This window comes from Protopterus annectens, chromosome 1.part1 (assembly GCF_019279795.1).
Source record: "Protopterus annectens isolate FY-2018-M chromosome 1.part1, PAN1.0, whole genome shotgun sequence".
NCBI classification, from domain to species: Eukaryota; Metazoa; Chordata; order Ceratodontiformes; family Protopteridae; genus Protopterus; species Protopterus annectens.
The window spans coordinates 294375569-294396517 of record NC_056726.1 but is presented as its reverse complement, the minus strand read 5'-3'; the positions used below and the strand labels follow the sequence as shown (position 1 = coordinate 294396517).

Below are 20949 nucleotides of genomic sequence, written 5' to 3'. Positions count from 1 at the left end.
ATATGAGCAACACAGTTTTTGACCTAAATATAATACACAGACTACAATGATCACTGTGACATCACAAAAATACTAAACTATGGAAAAGGGGCTTATAACTAGTGTCTAGACCTAAAAACACTCAGTTGTGATCTACTGATTATGGCTTCTCAGATGCATTTACCTCACAGTCCAAGAGCTATCTTTCCAAAAGATGTTTTATTGTATTGGGGAAAACTTATCATCCAGAAACAAATCTGTTTACTAAGGACGTGACTCAGGATCTTTCCTAGGCTCATTTTATTTATTTATTTATTTATTTTTTTTGTATTTATAAATAGCTTGTCATGTAACTTACCAAATGTAAACATTACCATGTATGTAGATAATGCTGTCTTAACTAAAGAACACAAGCCAACACAACACCTTTCCTCTGCACTACAAAAAAAGTCTTCATATCAGTATAGAACTGGTGTAGTGACACAGTAACAAGTAACAATCAAACAAAAAAAAATCCTCAGTTATAATATCTGGTACAGTCAAAAGATAAACCAGAATTCAAGATGTAGTCAGTAATGAGTCTATTAGAGTCCATTTACCTAACACAAGGGAAGAGAGGTACTTTGGCATCTTATTTCAAACCACTTTCTCCTTTCAAACTCATACCAAACTCATAATGACTAAAGTCCTGCTGCAACTTAAAGCAGCCTATAATGCATCTCATCTTCTTACTATAGAAACTTGTTGTGCAACAGCCATCTAGATGTTAATTCTTAGACTACAATATGTCCTGCTTATTACAGCTACTCCATCAGCACACATTAACTTATTACAAACTACTGAAAACAAAATGTTGAGATTCATACAACTTACCAGCAGTAGAGAACATCATTGCCTCATAACAGAGGAAGCTAGATGGCATTCCATTACCGCCAGAGCCAACTCCTTGCCACGCTCTCTAATTTTCAAATTGCTAAGTCAGATTACAGCTATAGCTAGGTCAGTTGGTGTCAAATGCAGTCCCCAGACTGGCATTCCCCTCAACTCAAAGATAAGGACCAAAAAAAAAAATATCGAGCTAGCAAATACATTCATTAAGGAGACACAATATCAGGCAAAGATTATTAAATGAACCCCAATTCTGCACTCATGTCCAGTTGGCAAGTGTCATTTGTGCCCCCTAGTATTCTGTGCCTGGGGGCAGCTGCTCCCTTCCCCTCATCTTAATTACATTAAGACAGATACTGCCCCCCCCCCCGGCAAACAAACCAAGACTGCATAAATCATCATACATCTTTTCTTTTTTAACATCTTTTATATCACAATTGAAGCAGTGAGAAAAGTACACATAAATTAAAAGAAAACAAATCATAGTAATATTTCTAATTGTTTTTATACAAAATCCACATATGCTTTCTTTTTGACAATTATTATTAATTCCAATATTACATAAATTGTCTGCCATCCCTTAAACCTTACTCCTCCTCCTGAACATTATTCGGCATGTATTGCTTCCACAGATTCTATTTATTTATATGTAATTTGCTCCTTTGTTTTCTTAAAGATCCCACCTCAGGTTATTTTATCTCCTTTACAATACTCAGTACTTCAGTTGTATCTGGTTTAAATTCTGATTTCAGTTTCTAGTAATTGCTTTTTTGCAGCCAATAGCATTAAACTTAGTAAAGCCTTATTATAGTTAGGCAATTCAGATACTGAGTTCCAGCTCAAAAGAATCATTTTGTTATTTACAACCATTTGCTCCTCCAACATTTCTGACAAAGTACTCTGTAGTGACTTTTTAAAATATGTCAACTCATTATACTCTCAAAAGACATGGTCCTGACTACTTCTCCATCATGTCTCCCAACATTTGCCATTTATCTGAGGATAAATTCACTAAAGTCTGCTTAAGGTATAAAAATACCTATGCAAACACTTCCAGGCAAAAGTCCTAAATGTTTTGGAAGTTGTTTCATACTTGGGAGCCACACAGATGATTGTTCCTTTACAGACTGCTTTCTAATCTCGCTTCCTAATCTTTTTTAATCTCCTTTGACTGATAGTATAGTTATCATTCAATATTTTATATGCCCTACCAATTATCCATTTTAACAGCAGCTTCTGTTTTAGACTCAACTGAAAACTCTAACAGAGCTGGTGTTTCACTTTTAGAGGTTCATCTGTATTATGAAGAAGTCCTACAAAGTTCCTAGAAGAAAATATTGTATTCATTTGTTGATTGGGTAAATCGACTAGGCACAGTGTCACCCAGTAACACTATATAAGTGACTTGCTCAGGGTAACACAGTAGGCAAATATCAGTTTAGGGAATAACATAATGATCTACAGGATGAAGCTTGCTAGCAGCTCATAGCCTTAACCCGCTGTGTTAACCTGACAGATGCTGATCCCTTGAAAATCAATAAAACATTCAGTTCCAATATGATAACAACTGCCCACAAAACCAGAGACAAAAGTGTACTCCAGCCATACTTCAGTGACTGCTAATATATCAATGCACAAATCAACCACATGTGACCAAAAACACAAAGAAATCCAATACAATTTATATATTTACTTACTTAAAAATATGTTTAATTAAATTAAAGTGTATAGCAACCATAAAGGTGTTTTGAGTGTGAGAAATGCAGAATTTACTCCTAATAACAAGGTTTATCCTCAATGTATAATGACAGAGATTGGGTAATAGTTGATTTCATCACTCTGACAACATTAATACCTTGTGTTTTGTCCACAGAATTAAATATCACCATGGTGTTTGAAAAAAGCATTACAAATTCCCTATTATTATAGACTGCTTAATCACTTAGGCAATATCAACCACTTCTGAGATTCATGACCTTGACGTGATAGGGGAGTACATGTCTTTGTGATCCTTAAAGCTATTTTTTCTGGAGTTTTGTATTCCTGCTATAGTCACCTTCAGAAAAATGGTCTATAAGAAGACATGTGATAAAAGACAAAATGCAAAAATGTAACACTCCCGTAACAGTTTCCTTAAATAGTATGATAACTTTGTCTAGAACACTCCTGAAGACAGGCCTTGGACAGGTCTTCACTAATAAGCACCTACTGGTTGAGTGATCCAGTTGGTCTCAGTCTAAAAAACTGCATGAAGCCTCCTTCATTGTTTATCAAATTGCTGGCAAGAGTTGGGCAGTTTAAGGTACACTAGTCTCTGGTAATGGAAAATGACAACTGGGATGTGGAATACTACTTCACCACTGAAGAAAGACCAGAGCTTGTGCAGAATGTTAAAATCACCCAGCTGCATATATCTAGTCTTACCTCAGCAAACAGCATTGGTTCTGGGTCCAGGCTTCTCATTCAGGAATGCACTTTCTTCTACTGTGCAGAACAGGTTCCAGGCAAGTGTAAGGACACCAAGGATGTTTTGTGTCTCCCCTCTTGTTAATGATTCTCATGGATAGGATTTCAAGATACAGTTAAGGTTTGGAAGCATTTATTCTGAGAATGTGAGGGTTGCATCCCTTTTGTAGAAAATGTTATTATCCTCTTAGCCTTGTGTAATGGGGATCTTCAGTGTGCATGGAGAGCTCTGCCACTAAGTGTGAAAAGAGTGGGAAAAAATCATCTTCCTCAAATCAGAGGTCATTGTTCTTTCCCACAGGAGGATTGCTGTCCATAGTTGAGAGGGGAGCAGCAATGCCATGTGGGGAAGTTTAAGTACCTTGGGATCTCATTCACAATTAAAAGGGAATAAAAACTGAGCACTGCATTAATACAGTTGTAATACTACAGGAATTGTTCCAAACTGTGGTGTTAAAGTGAGGCCTGAGTCACAGGAAATATATTTTTTTATTTTGCATCTTCATTTTCAGCTGTGGGTTTGTCCTTTTTGTAGTGACCAAATGAAAGAGAATGCAGCTACAAGAGATGGAAATAGGCTTCGTCCTCAAGGTTAAGTGCTAAGCACAGTCTCCATGGAAGAATAATGAGCTCAGCAAACTGTGACTATGTCAGAACAGAGATACTGCTCTTTTAGACTGACAGGAGTCAGTCAGTGTGGTCTGGGAATCTAGTGAGATTTCTCCTTGAGCACCTCCAGCCAGTGTACAAGACACTGACTCAGGATACACTGAACATATAAGCCCTGATTCCAAAAGACTTGCTCTCAGTGTAAGTGACCACTTATCATACCTCTCAACCTGTTACAGCAACAAATCTGAACAAAGGCACAAATAATGGGTGGGGGACAAAGACCCCAAAATAGGGACAAGCTCTTACAAACTTAGAAAGTTGATAAAATAACAGGTTTTGCATTAGCATTAATTTTCTGAAGGATATGAAATCTGTAAATCAAATGTGTGACATTATTTTCTGACTTCAGTCCTTGATGATTATTAAGTGATTTGCCAGAAAAACACAATTTTATGAGACACAGACCAAAAATATGAGGCAAAAATCTGGACATTCTGTAAAAATATGGACAATTGAGAGGTATGCCACTTACACTGAGAGCAGGTGTCTTGTAATCTGGTCCCCTCAGTAAGCCTGTTTATAGATTAGGCCTTACACCAAAGTAAGTTATTTACACTAACACCAGGTATTTTGCAATCAGGGCATACTTACACTGAGAGTAACTCTTTTGAAATCTGCCCCATTGTGTCTCTCATTTTGCCTAGAAACCTTGGACTGTCTTTGAATCCCAGTGAATCTACCTGATTAAGCTGCAGGTTACTGCATGGGATAGGGAAGTCTGGTCTATCCTGCTCAGCTTGGCTACTACCACAATCCTTATCAGGACAAGGTTCAGAAAATGGCTGGATTCACTGCAGAGATCAAACCTTGTCAAGGTGACAAAAGATTGCAAGCAATCTACTTATACACTGTTTGCTTATATCATCCTTTTTTAACAGAGTGTGGCTAGATCACTACTTCTGCAAATATACTTCACTATTGCAATGCTTATTAGTGAGGAAGTAAGCATACTTCTCAACCACTCCACATTTGGTGGAATGTTATAATTTTACTTCCCAAGTCTGTGTCCTCTCCTCTGTACTGCTTTGACATGAGACAACTATTTTTTTCTCTCTTTCATTGGCTCTATTGAGGAGCGAATGAGAGAAAGGGAGACTTCTGGAGCTTCTCATAGTCAGAACAGACCACTACTGGACAACCACTCTAGCACTGTGAGGTCTTTTGTAAATAGACTGAAAATACATCATCAACTAATTTGTAATGTGTATCTGATAATGAGTGCATTTGGACAGAGTGTGTATGGTGAGGGTCAGAGCACAGCAGAGAGCATAGATATTGGAGAATGTTCCTGATTTTGGCTAATATTTTCATTCTTTCTCTCCCTCCCTTCCTCTGCTAAACCACTGATGATTACAACCATTCAATAATGACAATTAAGTGATTCATTCTTCATATTGTTTGGAAAAGGAATGTTGATGCAGCACCTATTGTTCTATTAAATATTTAAGCAAATTAGAGTAATGTTTCAAAATTGTTACTTTTTTGGTTCTTTGTCACTCTATTATTTTTTACTTTGTCTGGAATTCTTGTTGCTCAGGCTGCTGCAGGGAGACTGACCTACTGCCAGCTGTGATATTGAGAAAAGATAAGAGTTTATTCTCATTTATCATCTGCACTTTTGATTTAATATCTCTGTAATCTGTACAACTGCTTGTTACTCTCCTTTTTGTTGTGTGATATAGCTGAATATCTGTTAGTGTTGACCTCAGTTTGTAGCGAAATCCTTTGTCTAGAGTCCGATCTGTTTTCTTAGTGAGAGAAAGTCAACAGAACTGGTTTAATCTAACCAAGGCATTCCTGCAACTGTTATTGTTTGGATAATTGGTCTGGTTTCTGTTCTGTGCCTTAAATAGCCAGTGTTTTAAATCAGATATACCTGTTGCTCAGGCTGCTATCTGATTTAAAACGCTGGCTATTTAAGGCACAGAACAGAAACCAGACCAATTATCCAAACAATAGCAGTTGTACGAATGCCTTGGTTAGATTAAACCAGTTCTGTTGACTTTCTCTTACTAAGAAAACAGATAGACCTCTAGACAAAGGATTTCACTACAAACTGAGATCAACACTAACAGATATTCAGCTATATCACACAACAAGAAGGAGAGTAACAAGCAGTTGTACAGATTACAGAGCTATTAAATCAAAAGTGCATACAATAAATGAGAATAAACTCTTATCTTTCTCAAAACTGTTGCACAGGCTGCTGCAGAGAAACTGACCTACTGCCAGCTGTGATATTAAGAAAAGATAAGAGTTTATTGTCATTTATTGTCTGCACTTTTGATTTAATATCTCTGTAATCTGTACAACAGTTTTTCCTACCCACCCTTCCAGTTCTTGTTGTGGTCTTTTTGTCTTGGTGGCTTTGAGTTGCCCGCCTGTGGTATAAAATTGATACTGTACACTCCCCCCCCCCCAGTCACATTACATCAGCTCATTCTACTGTTAATAGTGAGAACATAGCAAAGGCCCACCCCTTTAGCTTCTGCATATTGAATTATCCCATTATCTTCTGTCTCTTCACTTTCTACTAAAAAAAAAAAAAAAAAAAACTTTCCTGCCTTTCCTGGAACTAGTGTAGTCCAGATACAGATTTGCTATATCCAGGACTTTTTGTAAGCTTCTGAGCAGTGCTCTTCAATTTTTCCCTTAGATCTGCTAGTTCTCTGCTCTCCTGCACTTTTATTAGCTTATTAGTCTAGCACTTTATCAGACTTCTTGTAGCAATTATTGTAACACACAACAGTGCCAGCACCACTAAACTTTCTACAAGGAAACGGCTCCAGTACTTTTTATTAATGCCCACCCCTCCAGGCATGTCTAAAGGTCAGTTCCCTGTGCTTTCTCCTATTAGCCTGGTGAGCTTGAGCCTCCTGAGGCAATGTAGCAACTGCCTCATGTACACTGACAACCCTCTCCTCTTACCTACTAACACTCAGACTTGCGAGAGATGCACTTATATATCCAAACTGGAAGCCATGCACTCTGCAGCCAAGACCGGACATAGCTAGTCAAGAGGAACAGGTCAACACTTGCACCACAACACATGGAACACATAGCCCTCCAGAACACAAACCAGCACTGCCTTCACATAAAAACACAAACCACGCACCCACCTTCGCGGAGGCTCTCAATAAAAATGTACACAAACAGCAGAGACCTCCAAGGCAGAAATGCACTCGACCACCACAACATAACACTAATCATGAGACACTTAACTCTCCTTAACAGTGTGCCACTCAACCAAAGCTCCTAAGGCAAAACAGCATGCCCAACACACTAGTCATAGGTGATTCAATAGTGAGGCACACTGATCTCCCACTCACTAGGTTGAAGAAGGAGAAAGTAACAGTCAGCTGTCTGTCAGGTGCCAGGATCCACCACATAACACATGCACTCAGGTCCCTGAACAACAGGTACAAATATGACTCTGTCATTGTACATGTGGGCGTGCATGACCTGAGACGTACCTCCTTGGACTACATGAAAAGAGACATGGAGGAGCTCTTGGATTATGTAGCCCAGATTGGTATGACCCTAGCCCTGAGCAGCCTCCTACCATCACCCAGAATGATACCACAGTACAAGCAGAAAATGATTGATTTCAACAATTGGCTAAGTTTCTGGTGTAATTCTAAGAGGATCCAATATCTGTCTGCCTGGGATGACATGATTGACAGACCTAGATGCTTTGCCAGAGATGGCCTGCATCTGTCACCCCTGGGCTTCCGGATACTGGCCAAGGCTCTTGCCACCCCTATAGTGCCTTTTTTAGGTGGTGTTCCAAAGACCAAATTACCACCGTAACAGCTACAAACAAATGCAATCTGAGAGTCATGCTGCTCAATGCTAGAAGTCTAAATCTCAAAATGCACTCACTCAAAGCACTCCTTAAAATGGAGAACATCGACATTTGTGCTGTAACAGAGACCTGGTTCAAGGCAGCAGATAGCACCCCTGCACTACCAGGCTATAACCCATTCCATACCTTTTGGCCCCAGAACTTGGACCGAAGCTCCAAAGGCGGTGGTGTTTCCATATTCATAAAGGATGCGCAAACCTCCAGACTAGTAGCCCAACATGACACATCAGAGATACTTCAGGTGCAGCTAACATTGTGTAAGGCAGCGACTCAGGTTGTAGCCTGCTATAGGTCCCCAACCATGACCCAAGACTCACACTCCACTTTCCTAAGCACCCTGGAGAATATTTGGGTCCAACCTAACACTCTCATACTGGGAGACTTCAACTACCCCTCGATTAACTGGGAAAACTTCTCATGTACCAATACACTTGCCCAACGTTTCCTGGAATTCATTTATTCCAATGCCCTGGACCAGCTCATTTTTACCCCCACTAGAGGTAGCAACATCCTTGACCTGATCATTACTAACATGGGTGACTGTTGCTCTGTACCAATAGTCAACTCCTCCCTGATTAGATCCGACCACAAACTAATCACGTTGGAAATCCACATCCCCCCCCCCCCCCCACACACACACACACAAAGGTAACCATCATGAAAAACTTCTCCAAAGCTAACTTTGGGCTCCTAAAAACAGAGGTGGCTACCTTCACGACACCCATGCAATTGGAGAACAGCTGCATGACCACCGAATCATACACTAATGCCCTGTACGAACACATACACAAATGCATGGATCTCGCCATACCCAATAGAATCAAGATGCTCTCCTCCAAAAAAAGGAAGCCAATCTGGTGGTCCCGTCATAAACAAATTCTACAACAGAAGGAGGAAACTGATGAAAAATAAGGTGAAGTCCCAAGAATGGAAAAACTCCCTTATCAGCCTCAACAAAAAGCTGAGATTCCTCATCAAATCCTATAAAGCTAGCTATGAAAACAGAATTACAGCAGATAGTAAAGACAACCACAAGGCCTTCTAAAGCTATGTAAAGAATCTCCACGGCAATACCCAGATTTGCTCGGAGCTGTTGCACAATGGCACCTCCTATACCGAGCCAACAGATATTGCCAATATACCGGCCGACAGATTCATTGCAAACTTTACCCCTCTCTCCCCAACCAAAGGACCAATCACAATATCAGTAGATTGCCAGGCACACAGTATTACTGCTGCACAGGTTAAAACAGCACTGTCCAAGGCCAAGAATACAGCTTCTATGGGACCTGACAATATCTCTGGCTGTGTTCTATATGAACTACAGAGTGAACTGGCACCTCACCTGTGTGCCCTGTTCAATCACAGCCTCACCTCAGGCTTTGTCCCTACCGAATGGCGCACTGCTACAGTCATCCCTCTCCACAAAGGAGGAGTGACTACAGACTGTGGGAACTATCGTCCCATTAGCCTGACATGTCTGATATGCAAAGCTATGGAACGCATCATCATGGACCTAATAAACAAAGATATAGGGAACCTCCAAACTCTGGATCCCACACAGTTTGGTTTTGTGAAGGGTAGATCATGCCTGCTCAACCTGGTCGACTTCTTTGAGTCAGTCATCAGAGCTGCGGATGAAGGCAAGATGGTTGATACAGCCTACCTTGATCTGGCCAAGGCCTTTGATACCATTCTGTACTCAGGAATCATAGAAAAACTCACTAAGCTAGGCATCAACCTCTATGTCACTAGGTGGGTTGCAAACTGGCTCACAGATAGAACCCACAGTGTGAAAGTGGCTGACTCTAAGTCAGACTGTCGACCAGTCACGAGTGGAGTTGGGTGGCACGATGCCTGGGTAATCTTATGGGCTAGGCTTGTAAAGGCTCCAGGGCCATTAGCTTAGTACACACCTATGAACCTATGAACAAAGCTGAGCAGTATTTTGGTCCATTCCTCATAAGTCTTGGGGTTTTCTGGCAAATCATTGACGTTGTGGATTGCAGTTATTAAATAATAACTGACATTTGATTTACAGACTTCATAACTTTTAAAAAATATTTCTTAATTCAAAGCTTGCTATTCTAACAGCTTTCTAAGATTATAAGAGCAATATTTAAAATCTCTCTCTGACTTTAGATATTTGTGATTCATGAGCTAAGATGTTGGGGGAGGGGTTGCAATGGCAAGTGTAATTCTGACAGCAGCAAGCAGGAATAAATTTCTAGGCCACTATTTATCTATTTGTGCATTTGTCTAATCTCAAGCAAATATCTAAGATGTACACAATCTTATAAGTAGTTGTAATTGTTGTTTGTATGGGTGATTTTTATGCAGAGGGCATAGGTCTCAACTGTCCACGATCTTGCCTCATATTTTCAGTCTGATCCTAATAATATCTGTGGTTTCCTGGCAAAGTGCTGTTGACTGCAATCAACAAATAACCAGAAACATGACTTTTGGAATTCTTATCTTGCAAAAAATGCTTGCTAACACATAAATAAATAAATAAATAAATAAATAAATAAATAAATAAATTGGCAACTTTAAGTATATACGAACAATATTTAAAATTTCTGCCTGATTTTGGGACTTTGTTGATAATTCTTTAACAATGTGGTTGAAATGGCTTGGAGATGACTGCACAGTTTCAACAGCAGCAAGATGAAATATATTTTGGGTCTGTTATTTATGTATTTATTCATCATAAGCAGATATTTAAGGCACACAAAGTCATAAGTGGCTGTAAGTGATGGTCTGTAAAATTAAACTCTGCAAAGCTTGTATGGTGTTATAATTATAATAAGAAGAAAGGGTAAAGGTGTGTAAAACGCTATATACTTTATACAAAAAAATGGAAGACCTGCAGGCAGTATTTTGATCAGGTTACAAAAGAAGTTTTGGAATGCTGCTCTAACTGAATCTACATATTGTATGGAACGAAAATGAGTAAAATCTAATATTTATTTATTTATTTTGAGAAGGGAGGAATCATTAAAAATCGTCAAGATGGGCAAAAAAATTACAGGCTTTGCAGTTTTGTTAAAACTGATTGGAGCTCAGATATGGTTCTAAGCTGATGTGTCTTTTTTATGTTATGGAAAGATTAAAAAACACAGATGCGCATCTGGTGATGTTTCCACATTTACTTGTAATGAGATAAATGCAAAGTTTATGCCGATTTTGCTCATAGGTTCATAGGTAGGTACTAGGCTAAAAAGGTACCCTGGCTTTCGCCACCCAAGAAAATTATTTTCCTGTGCCCCTGTCGAGCAGAGCCACAGAGCTGATCCCTGGGGTGAATTTCCTATTTCCTATCCAATCATCAAGATTTTTCTTGGAGTTCTAATGAGGAGCTTTGCTTGATATAGATAGGTAGTTTGTTCCAGAGTATGGGAAGTCTCTGGGACAGGAATCTATCCCTTCAGCATGTTCTGTTTATTGTGGTGACAAGGTTTAGGTCTCTAGAGCATGTAGCTCGGTGGGAATGGGATTTCTGTAAGTGGAGCATGTCCAACAGCTCTGGGTTTGACATAGCTTTGTATGTTAGGCAGAGATTGACTTTGAGTAGGCGATATGCGATGGAGTAAAGCTGGAGTTTTTTTAGACGGTCTGCATAGGGCATCTGAGACCGGTAATCCTCTTTGTGAGGTATTCCTGTGGCCTTTCCAGTTGTTGTAGATGCCTTGTGTGGAGTGCGGTACATACCACAAGGGGCATTGTACACTATAATGGGTCAAATGACTGACGAGTAGAGGGGAACAATGACCTCTTTTTTTCTGGATGAGAAACCTTTTATGATGAGATGTGCCACGTAGAAGGATTTCCTGACTACTGTGGTGATGTGATTATCAAAGGAGAGACTACTGTCCACCTGTGTCCCAAGGTCTCATTACACTTTTGGTGTTAAGTAGACTACCACCTATATGGTAGCTCATGGGTACAGAGTTTTTACCAAAGGGGACGACAGTGCACTTTTTGGCATTGAGGCCATGGCTTTGACACCAGACATCTGTCTCAGTGAGGCCCTTTTGTAGGATGTTCACATCGTTGGGAGTTTTGATTATGACTCCTAGTTTGCAGTCATCTGCGAATTTAGCCAAAGACCTTCTGTGTTAGCCTGTCTTTCAGAAAAGTAAATACCAAACAGGAGAGGACCCAGGACTGAACCCTGTGTGGTACACCACTTGTCACTAGTCTGAAGTCGGATTTGGAGTCTGCTACTTTCACAGTGTAGATTCTGTCAGTGAGACAGTTGGCAACCCATCTTGTGACATAGGGATTTATACATTGTTTAGTGAGTGCTACCTAAACTATATAGCTACAACTGAAAAATGTAAGATTCAAAGAAACAGGGATGTGTATCTTTTTACAGTCCAGTAAGGATATATATATATATATTTTTTCAGATGGAGCTACGTAGGCGTGTCATTCATTAGTGTCACAAAGATTCGAATTTCATAGACTGTGGTTTGAATCTTTACACATGCGCGCTTTCATCATCAGGGATGCGAATTTACACATATATACTCAAATTCTGTGAACTATGATTTTGAAAACTACGAGATATGGAAGCAAGCCACAGTAGAACTAGTAACTACAGGAACTTGGAGTCTCGTATAAAACAGTACAAACGTTTTTATACAATTATTCATAATAACTTCAGAAGAGCACTCAAGCTTGCTCCCCTACTATACGTCCCCAAAACGCGACAACCATCACTAACACACTTGGACAGGCATTGTAAATATGTGATACACATGGAAGCTACGTTGCTTGAGCGTAATAGTGCATTGAGTTATCTCGAGATTTTAATGTAAGTGGGCGGAGAAACCAATCCAACGTTGATACAACTCAGGTGTAAGGAGTTGAAAGCGAGTGGGTTCCCTTTGCTTTTTGATATTGTTTTACTCTTTTGTTTTAGGCAGAGATCTGAGGAGATAATTGCAGAAGGGGGTGAAAAGCTTTGAAAATGTCGGCCCAGGCGCAGATGCGAGCCATGCTTGACCAGTTGATGGGGACGTCCAGGGACGGTAAGCTACACTTATACCACCATTTAGTGGTAATGGAATGTTGCAGCGAGTTGTGTTTATGTATCTGTGTTGTGTGTATTGTAACAGATTTTTCTTTGTTTCTATAAATTGAATGCAAAATGACAAAGTACACTGACTGGCCTATTGTGTATTGATTGACAGCCGGTGCTTGCTCTAATTCACCAATGCGAAGGAGTATTGGCGATAGTATGCACTTATTGGGGACCTTTGGGTCCAATTGAAAAGGCTTTCGCTAGATGATGGGTTGTGAAACTTGTAGCCTGAAGGGGGCACCTTTGTAAACAAACTTTGTTTCTCGTGAGCTTGGTTGCTGAACGTCTGTTGTCCGCATTTGTGTTTAGTGTGTCAGTGTTGTATGTTAAAACACATCTAGGGAGAGAATTTAAGTATTTAGACACACTTTTAAGCCTGTTTTAATAGGTACACTGTTCGAATGCACACAGTCTTGGATGACATTTAGCTTTATTTTGTGGCCTCTTTTTTTATATATGTCAGAAAAAACGAGTACAGTTTGAAGTTGTTCTTTTTTTGTATTGTAGTTAATTTGTTTCTTTTTTGGGGGGGATGCATTGTAATCATGTTAACTGTATATTGATTTGAGAATTATTGGGTAATGGGTAGTAAAACTTAGTGAAAATCGGTGGACACCTTCCATGGGAATAGGTAGGGTTAATTGTATTGCGTTTGGTTTTCGGGGGTGTCTTGCATTATACAATTATGTAGTTTGTCTTATTGTTACTGCATTCACCCAATGTTGCATTGGTAGTGTTGGCAAGTTGCATGCTATAGGTTCATAGTTAAGTACTAGGCTATCTGCTCGAGGGCATCTATAAGCTTAGCCAGAATGTGTTGGCTTTTGCCGCCCCCTCAGATTAGTTCCCTGTGCCTCGGTCCAGCAGAGACATTAGTTCTCTGTGCCTCTGTCCAGCAGAGCCACTGCAGTGATCCCGGGGTAAATTTTCTGTTTCCCATCCACTCATCAAGGTTTCTCTTGAAGAGTGTTGGTGAGGGGCTCTGCCTAATGTAGATTGGAATCCTGTTCCAAAGCTTGGGGAGTCTCTGGGACAGGAATGTATCCCTCCAGCACGTCCTATTTATCGTTGTGCTGAGGTTTAGATCCCTAGAGCGTGTGGCTCTTGGTGGATTTGCTTTTTTTTTAGGTGGAGCATGTCCATCAATTCTGTGTTGGACATGGCCTTGTATGTCAGGCAGGGATCACCTCTGAGTAAGCGGTATGCAACCGAGTACAGCTGGAGTTTCTTCAGTCGGGCTGCATAGGGTATATGTTTGAGGCCAGAAATCCTCTTGGTGAGGTACTTTTATGGTCTTTCCAGCTGTTGGCAGGAGTCTTGTAAGGTACATCCCAAATGGGGCGTTGTACTCTATGATGGGTCTAATAAGTGATGAGTAGAGGGACACAATAACCTCTCTTGTTCTAGATGCGAACCCTTTTGTGATTAGGTGGGCCACATAGGATTTTCTAACCACCTTGGCAATATGATTATCAAAGGAGAGATTACTATCTACTTGGGTCCCCAGATCCCTTATTACATTTTCTGTGTTTAGGGGACTACCACGTATGTGGTAGTTCACGGCTACTTTCTTTTTTCCAAAGGGGATGACTCTGCTCTTTTTGGCATCTTGCTTGAGGCCATGATTTTAACACCAGGTATCCGTCTCAGTGAGACCCTTCTGGAGGATGTCTGTATCAGCTGGAGAGTCAATTATGGCCCCCAGTTTGCAGTTGCCTGCGAACTTGGTCAGCCGTAGTCCTCCTGTGCTTGCCCGTACCTCTGAGAAGTATATACTGAACAGGAGGGGTACCAGGACTGAGCCCTGGGGGACGCCACTTCTGACTGATTTAGTGTCTGACCTAGAGCCTGCAACTCTCCGTGTGGTTCTATCCGTGAGCCAATTGGCAACCCATCTCGTGACGTAGGGGTTTATGTTCAGGCTGGTGAGCTTGTCTATAATACCAGACTAGGGAATGGTGTTGAAAGCCTTTGCGAGGTCTAGGTAGGCTGTGTGGACCTCCTTTCCCTCGTCTAAAGCCTTGGTAACTGTCTCAAATAAGTCCACCAGGTTTAGGAGGCATGATCTGCCCTTAACAAAGCTGAACTGGGTAAGGTCCAGTGTTTGAAGGTTCCCAATGTCTGAGTTTCATGATGATGTGCTCCATAGCATTGCAGACTAGGCTAGTCAGGCTTATAGGGTGATAGTTCCCAGGGTCCGTTGTGGCTCCACCTTTGTGGAGCAGGATAATGGTTGCTGTGCGCCACTCTATGGGTATGTAGCCTGTAGAGAGGCTGAGTTTGAACAGTGTGTTTAGGTGAGGGGTTAGTTCATTAAGGAGCTCATGTAAGACACAGCCCGGGACACCGTCTGGTCCCATTAAAGCTGTATTTTTGGCTTTGGATAGGGCTGTTTTAACCTGTGTGTCGGTGATTGCCGGGGCACTGTATTCTTCTGGTATGGTTATGAGCTCTTTAGGGGGGTGAGGGGGGGGTGAAGTTTTCACTAAACCTGTCTGCCAGAATGTTGGCATTATCAGTCGATTTAGTGTATTTTGTGCCATTTTGCACTATTTTGCATCAACTTGGAGCAAATCTGGGAGTTTCCACTTAAGTTCTTGACATAGCTAAAGAACGCTTTGTGGTTATATTTGCAGTCCTTGGCAATTTTTCTTTCGAAGCTAGCCTTGGATGATTTTACGAGGGATCGTAGTTTCTTGCTGATATAATCAGGGATGCCTTCCCTTGATATTTTACCCTCTTCTGCACTAGTTTCCTCCTCCTATTGTATAGCTTGTTTATGGCAGGGGTCCACCAGACTGGTTTCCTTTTCTTGGAGGAGTGAGTCTTGGTTTTGCTTGGGATAGCACGATCCGTGCATTCTTGCTGGTGCTCATAGAGTGCCATTGTAAGGGATTCAGAAGTCTTGGTTTTGCTTGGGACAGCACGATCCGTGCATTCTTGCAGGTGCTCATAGAGTGCCATTGTAAGGGATTCAGCAGTCTTGGTTTTGATTGGGATAGCACGATCCGTGCATTCTTGCAGGTGCTCATAGAGTGCCATTGTAAGGGATTCAGCAGCTTGGGCAGTGTTGCCCTTTAGCATGGGGACTGTGAACCTTTCCAGCGTGGTCTTAAGTAATGTGAAGTTTGCTTTTGAAAAGTTTTTCACTGTGGTTTCCTTGATTGGGGGTGGAATGTGGATATCCAGAGTGATTAGTCTATGGTCTGAGTTCAACCAAAAAGGAGCACTAAGCGTTAGTCCTCAGTAATTTTATTACAAAAAGTTAAGCACTCTCGTCAACACTAGTTGACTTCCTCAGAACACTCCAAAAATACAAACATTTAGTTTAAATAATACAAACTCAGTGATAATTAATTAAATCTTCCACCAATGGTTTGATGAAAATAATCCTACTTCATGAATATAAAGCACTGTTCATGAATATTAAGTATACCATTTTGTTAACACAACTTTAAAACAAGTAGTTAATACATTACAATAACATTTTGTTCAACAAATTGTTCTTCACAGTATGAAATTTAGTCATCATATTCCTTAAGTGTATACCCTAAACAAGATACCATAAAAATCATTTTTTTTTTTTTTTTAAACTTTATATATAAATATTAAACCTGTCCTGCTTTTTCTCTTAATATTGGCAGGATGGTTAGATGATAATTTAACCCTGGAAAAAAAATTTTCAGCTGGCCTTAATTGCCATAATAGTTCTTTTTTACTAAGAACATTTTGCCAATCTCCTCCTCTAGCTTCAATATGGACAATGTCAAGAATGGCAAATTTAAAACCACAAAAGTCAGCACATTGTAAACTTTGTTTATTTAAGGCGATAGTTTTCTTATTTTTTATGTCATAGAGATGTTCATAAATCCTGGTTTTAAATAATCTCTCAGCTTTTCCAACATAAAAAGATGTGCAGGTATTACACCTAGCAATATACACCAGTTTACTTGAAAAGCAGTTACCCCTTCTCAAAAACACGGTGTTTTTATTTTTGTTGGCTAGGGAAATAGAGCTTTCCTGTAAAATATAAGAGCAATAGGGACATCTACCACAAGGCCTGCTCCCATTAAAGTTTCCCTGTTCACCTTTATTTTCAGTTCTTCTTTCCAAGGCCGACTTTAAAAGTGGGTCCTATTTTGGTGGAAAATATAGGTTTATCACCTAATGCCTGAAAAACTTCAGAATTGGTTTTAAAGATACTCCAGTTTTTATAAAGTATCTCTTTAACTCCATGATACAAGGGACTATATTGTACAACACGTGCCTGTTAAATCAGTTTTATTCTCACTCTCTTATAAGCTTCATCAGGAGTATTGATTTTTATGAAGTCCTTTACCCAGAAGCGGTGTATACCTTTTACCCCCACTCATCCAATACCCCTTTTAAAATAGTATTTATAAATTCACCAGGGTACCCTCTTTCTAGGAACATATCCTTTAAGTATATAAATTCATGGATTACATCCTTTAAGGATGTCATCCTGGCTACCCTGATAGCCTGATCTTTGATAATAAAAATATCATCCCAAAACCTACTATAAAACAGAATATTAGAAAAAAATTCACTTTTGAAAAAGTACTCTTTCCCATCCTAGCAAGACTAAATTAGCATAAACAGGGGAACAATCAGCCCCCATTGCCACACCCTTCACCTGTTGGAAATACTCTCCCTCAAAATAAATGTAATTATTTTCCAGGATGAGACTAATTTAATATATGAATTAATGAATCTCATCAGAGGGTAGATAAGAACAGGTGAAGAGTACTTCTTCAAAAAAGCTAACTCTTCCTGCTTAGGGATACAGTAAAACAAATCCTGGACATCTATGGTAAGAAAAATACTATTAGGACACCATAAGTCACTTTTTAATTGACCAAGAAAGTCCCAAGAATCCTTTACCAAGTGTGAAGACCGCTCTACAACATGCTTCACTTTTTTATCTGTATATACAGCCAAATTGAGTATTTTGGAACCTCCAGCTGCCACAGTCGGCCTAAAGGGTGGTGGTTTAATATTCTTGTGCACTGTCGGAATACCGAAAATGACAGGAATTTTGTGAATATCATAATCTTATTTAGAAATCCTCTGGTCCATAACATATTCATATAAGAAACTATCTACCCTTTGGTAAGAAATATGTATTTCATTTTTGGAACACTGGGAATAATTTTCAACATTGAACAAAATGGACTGCATAGTATTAGTATAATCCTCTGAGTTATATAATATGATGCCTCCACCTTTATCCAGGGTCGTTTTCTGTTTCTGGTTTCTGTTACTGTACAGATGTCGATATTCTCCATACCGAAGAGTGCCTCAAATGCATGTATTTTGAGGTTTAGACTTCTGGCGTTGAGTAGCATAACCCTCAGTTTTTGGTTACTTGTGCTATTTATGGTGGTGGGTTTGTCTTTTGAGCCTTGCCTAAAAAAGGCACTATGGGGGTGGCAAAAGCCTTGGCCAGTATTCGAAAGCCTAAGGGTGACAGGTGCAAGCCATCTCTTGTGAAGCAACGTTGCTTATCGAGCATGTTATCCCAGGTTGGCAGATACTGGATCCCCTTTGAATGACACCAGAAACTTAGCCAATTGTTGAAATTGATAATTATTTTCTTTATACTGTGGCATCATTCTTGGTGAGGGCAGGATGCTACTCAGGGTCGGGGTCATACCGGCCTGAGCTACGTGATCAGAGAGCTCTTCCATGTCTCTCTTCATGTAGTCCAGGGAGGTACGTCTCAGGTCTTTCACACCAACATGGGCAATGACAGAGTTGTACTTGTTCTGGAGTGACCTGAGTGCTTGTTATGTGGCGGATCCTGGCGCCAGACAGGCAGCTTAACTGTAACCTTCTCCTTGTCCAGCCTAGTTAGTAGGACGTCAGTGTGCCTGACTATAGAGTCACCTATTACTAGTGTGTTGGGTTTGTTATTTTGCCTTGAGGGCTGTGATTGCGTGGCACACTGATTATGTGAAGTATGCACTTCATGGTTTGTGATGGGGTGTGGAGGTTGCTTTGGTGTCTGCTTTGGAGGTCTCTGTTACTTTTGCAGATTTTTATTTAGAGCCTTCGAGTATGTTTTCGTGTATTTATGTGTGTTATTTGTCGGTGTTGGTTTAGTAGGTCTGTGTGAGACTGGTGGTGTGTTGCAAGTATTTTCCTTCTCTTCTTGACTGTCAGTTCCACTCTTGGGTTGAGAGAGCTTTGCCTCCAGTTTGGCTGTATAATTGCATCTCTCGCATATATTAGTGTTTGGTGGTAGGAGGAGAGGGTTTCTGTGTACATGAGGCAGTTGTAACATTGCCCAGATTCACCAGTTGGACTGGAGAGTACACCTGAAACTGCCCTTTGGACATGCCTGAATAGGTAAAGTGAGCTGTTTTACTGATTAGCTGGTAGGGACAAATAGAGAGCCTTGCCCTTCTAGACAGTATAGAGGATCTAGTGCTAGGGTTAATTAGTGCTTGCTATGAGTTTCGAGCAAGTGCTGGGCTGTGAATTGAATGGTTTGAGTGCTTAAGTTGAAAGTTTGTCGGAAATGAGAGAGAAATTAACCCAAAATGGCCAATAAATTACTAACTTATGGGCTACAGCAAACAAGGCGCACAAATTTCAGAAAGAAACAGATCAAATAAGCAGGCACAGTAAGCCTTTAACCAGAAATTCCCAGCTCAGAAGGGCAGAATCTAGCCTCTCCTCCCACAAGCGTGCAGACTACAAACAGTCTTAATGTAAAATAAATGGCCTGGAGCCAAAGTGCTTAAACCACAACTAATGTGCTTTTAGAATAACGGACACTGAGCCTTCAATCAGCAATTCTCAACTTAGAAGGATGTAAGCTACCTGTCCTGCCACAACAATGCAGTCCAGAAACCTTCTTAATGTAAAACTGGTCTGAAGCCCAAGTGCTTTAACCAAAAGGCTTAGAATAACAGTTACAATTGAATCGGGCTACTTCCAAGCAGTAATAACTGCAGCAGAATAATACAATTGAGTACTTTTAAGAAGAAGCACAAGCAAAATAAGGTAATAAAGTGGGAGGAGACACGACTACAGTAAAAGCAGATGAATAAAGTGCAATTTTTTTTTTTTTACATATATAACAATAGAAAACAAGCAAACTGATTTAAACAAATTACCTAATTAACCAGTAAAAAACCTCAGAACTGAGCCCTGTTCCAGCAGTCTTCAGTCAGACAAGTTCAAGGGCCTAAGTAGGTATGCCTAATCAAATGTTCTCTCTCTATTAGGCAGGATAAGATAATGAGACTAGAGTAGGATAGAGCTTGGATAGGGCTGAACAGATGGGAATGGTAGGATAGAGCTTGGATAGGGCTGAATAGATGGGAATGGTAGAATTGTCTGAAATCAAAATATGATCTCACTGTACTTGGTTGAGTGAGCAAATGAGATGGGCCCAGGAGGAGTGTTCAAACACAATTTTACAGCAGGTGCGGTCAGTTCCAAAACCACCAAGATTACTAACACAACAAGAACAGGGCGGCTGGGGAAAACTAAGTGCAGACAGGGAGAGATCGCTTCCAATTTTCAGTAAAATAGGCAGATAAATGTAGTACTACTTTTAACACAATATTCAATGAAACAATAACACAATATTCAATGAAACAAAATTCAGTACTGTCTTATAACACTGCAAGTTTGTACTCATCTCAGCTTGTAATAAAGTTGATGTAGGGTATATCAAACATCTCCAGTATGCAACTATTCAGCAGAACTACATGTGGGAATGGAATTGAATGACCCAGTGATTTTTCGGGATTTGAATTGGTTGAGTATTGTAACTATTTTCTGCAGATCATGAAGTCACAAAACCGCAGTAGGAAAGGAAATTAATGACAGTGTAATTAGAATGTATGTGGGAATGGAATTGAATGACCCAGTTTGGGAGGGTGGCCTAATGGATAAAGTGTTTACCTTTACAAAACCTAATGTGAGGTTGAGCCTGCCTTAAGGGATAATTGGCTAG

At 40.1% G+C, this 20949-nt stretch overlaps 1 protein-coding gene across 1 annotated transcript in view; it reads left to right on the top strand.

Moving 5' to 3' along the window:
• Positions 1 to 12683: 12683 nt before the first annotated feature.
• LOC122804616 (putative RNA-binding protein Luc7-like 2) overlaps positions 12684 to 20949 on the top strand; it is a 1326948-nt gene continuing 1318682 nt past the window's right edge. The window contains exon 1 of the mRNA XM_044074589.1: positions 12684 to 12906. Within this exon, the coding sequence (XP_043930524.1) occupies positions 12846 to 12906 (61 nt within the window). The 5' untranslated portion in view covers positions 12684 to 12845. The remainder of the gene's footprint in view (positions 12907 to 20949) is intronic.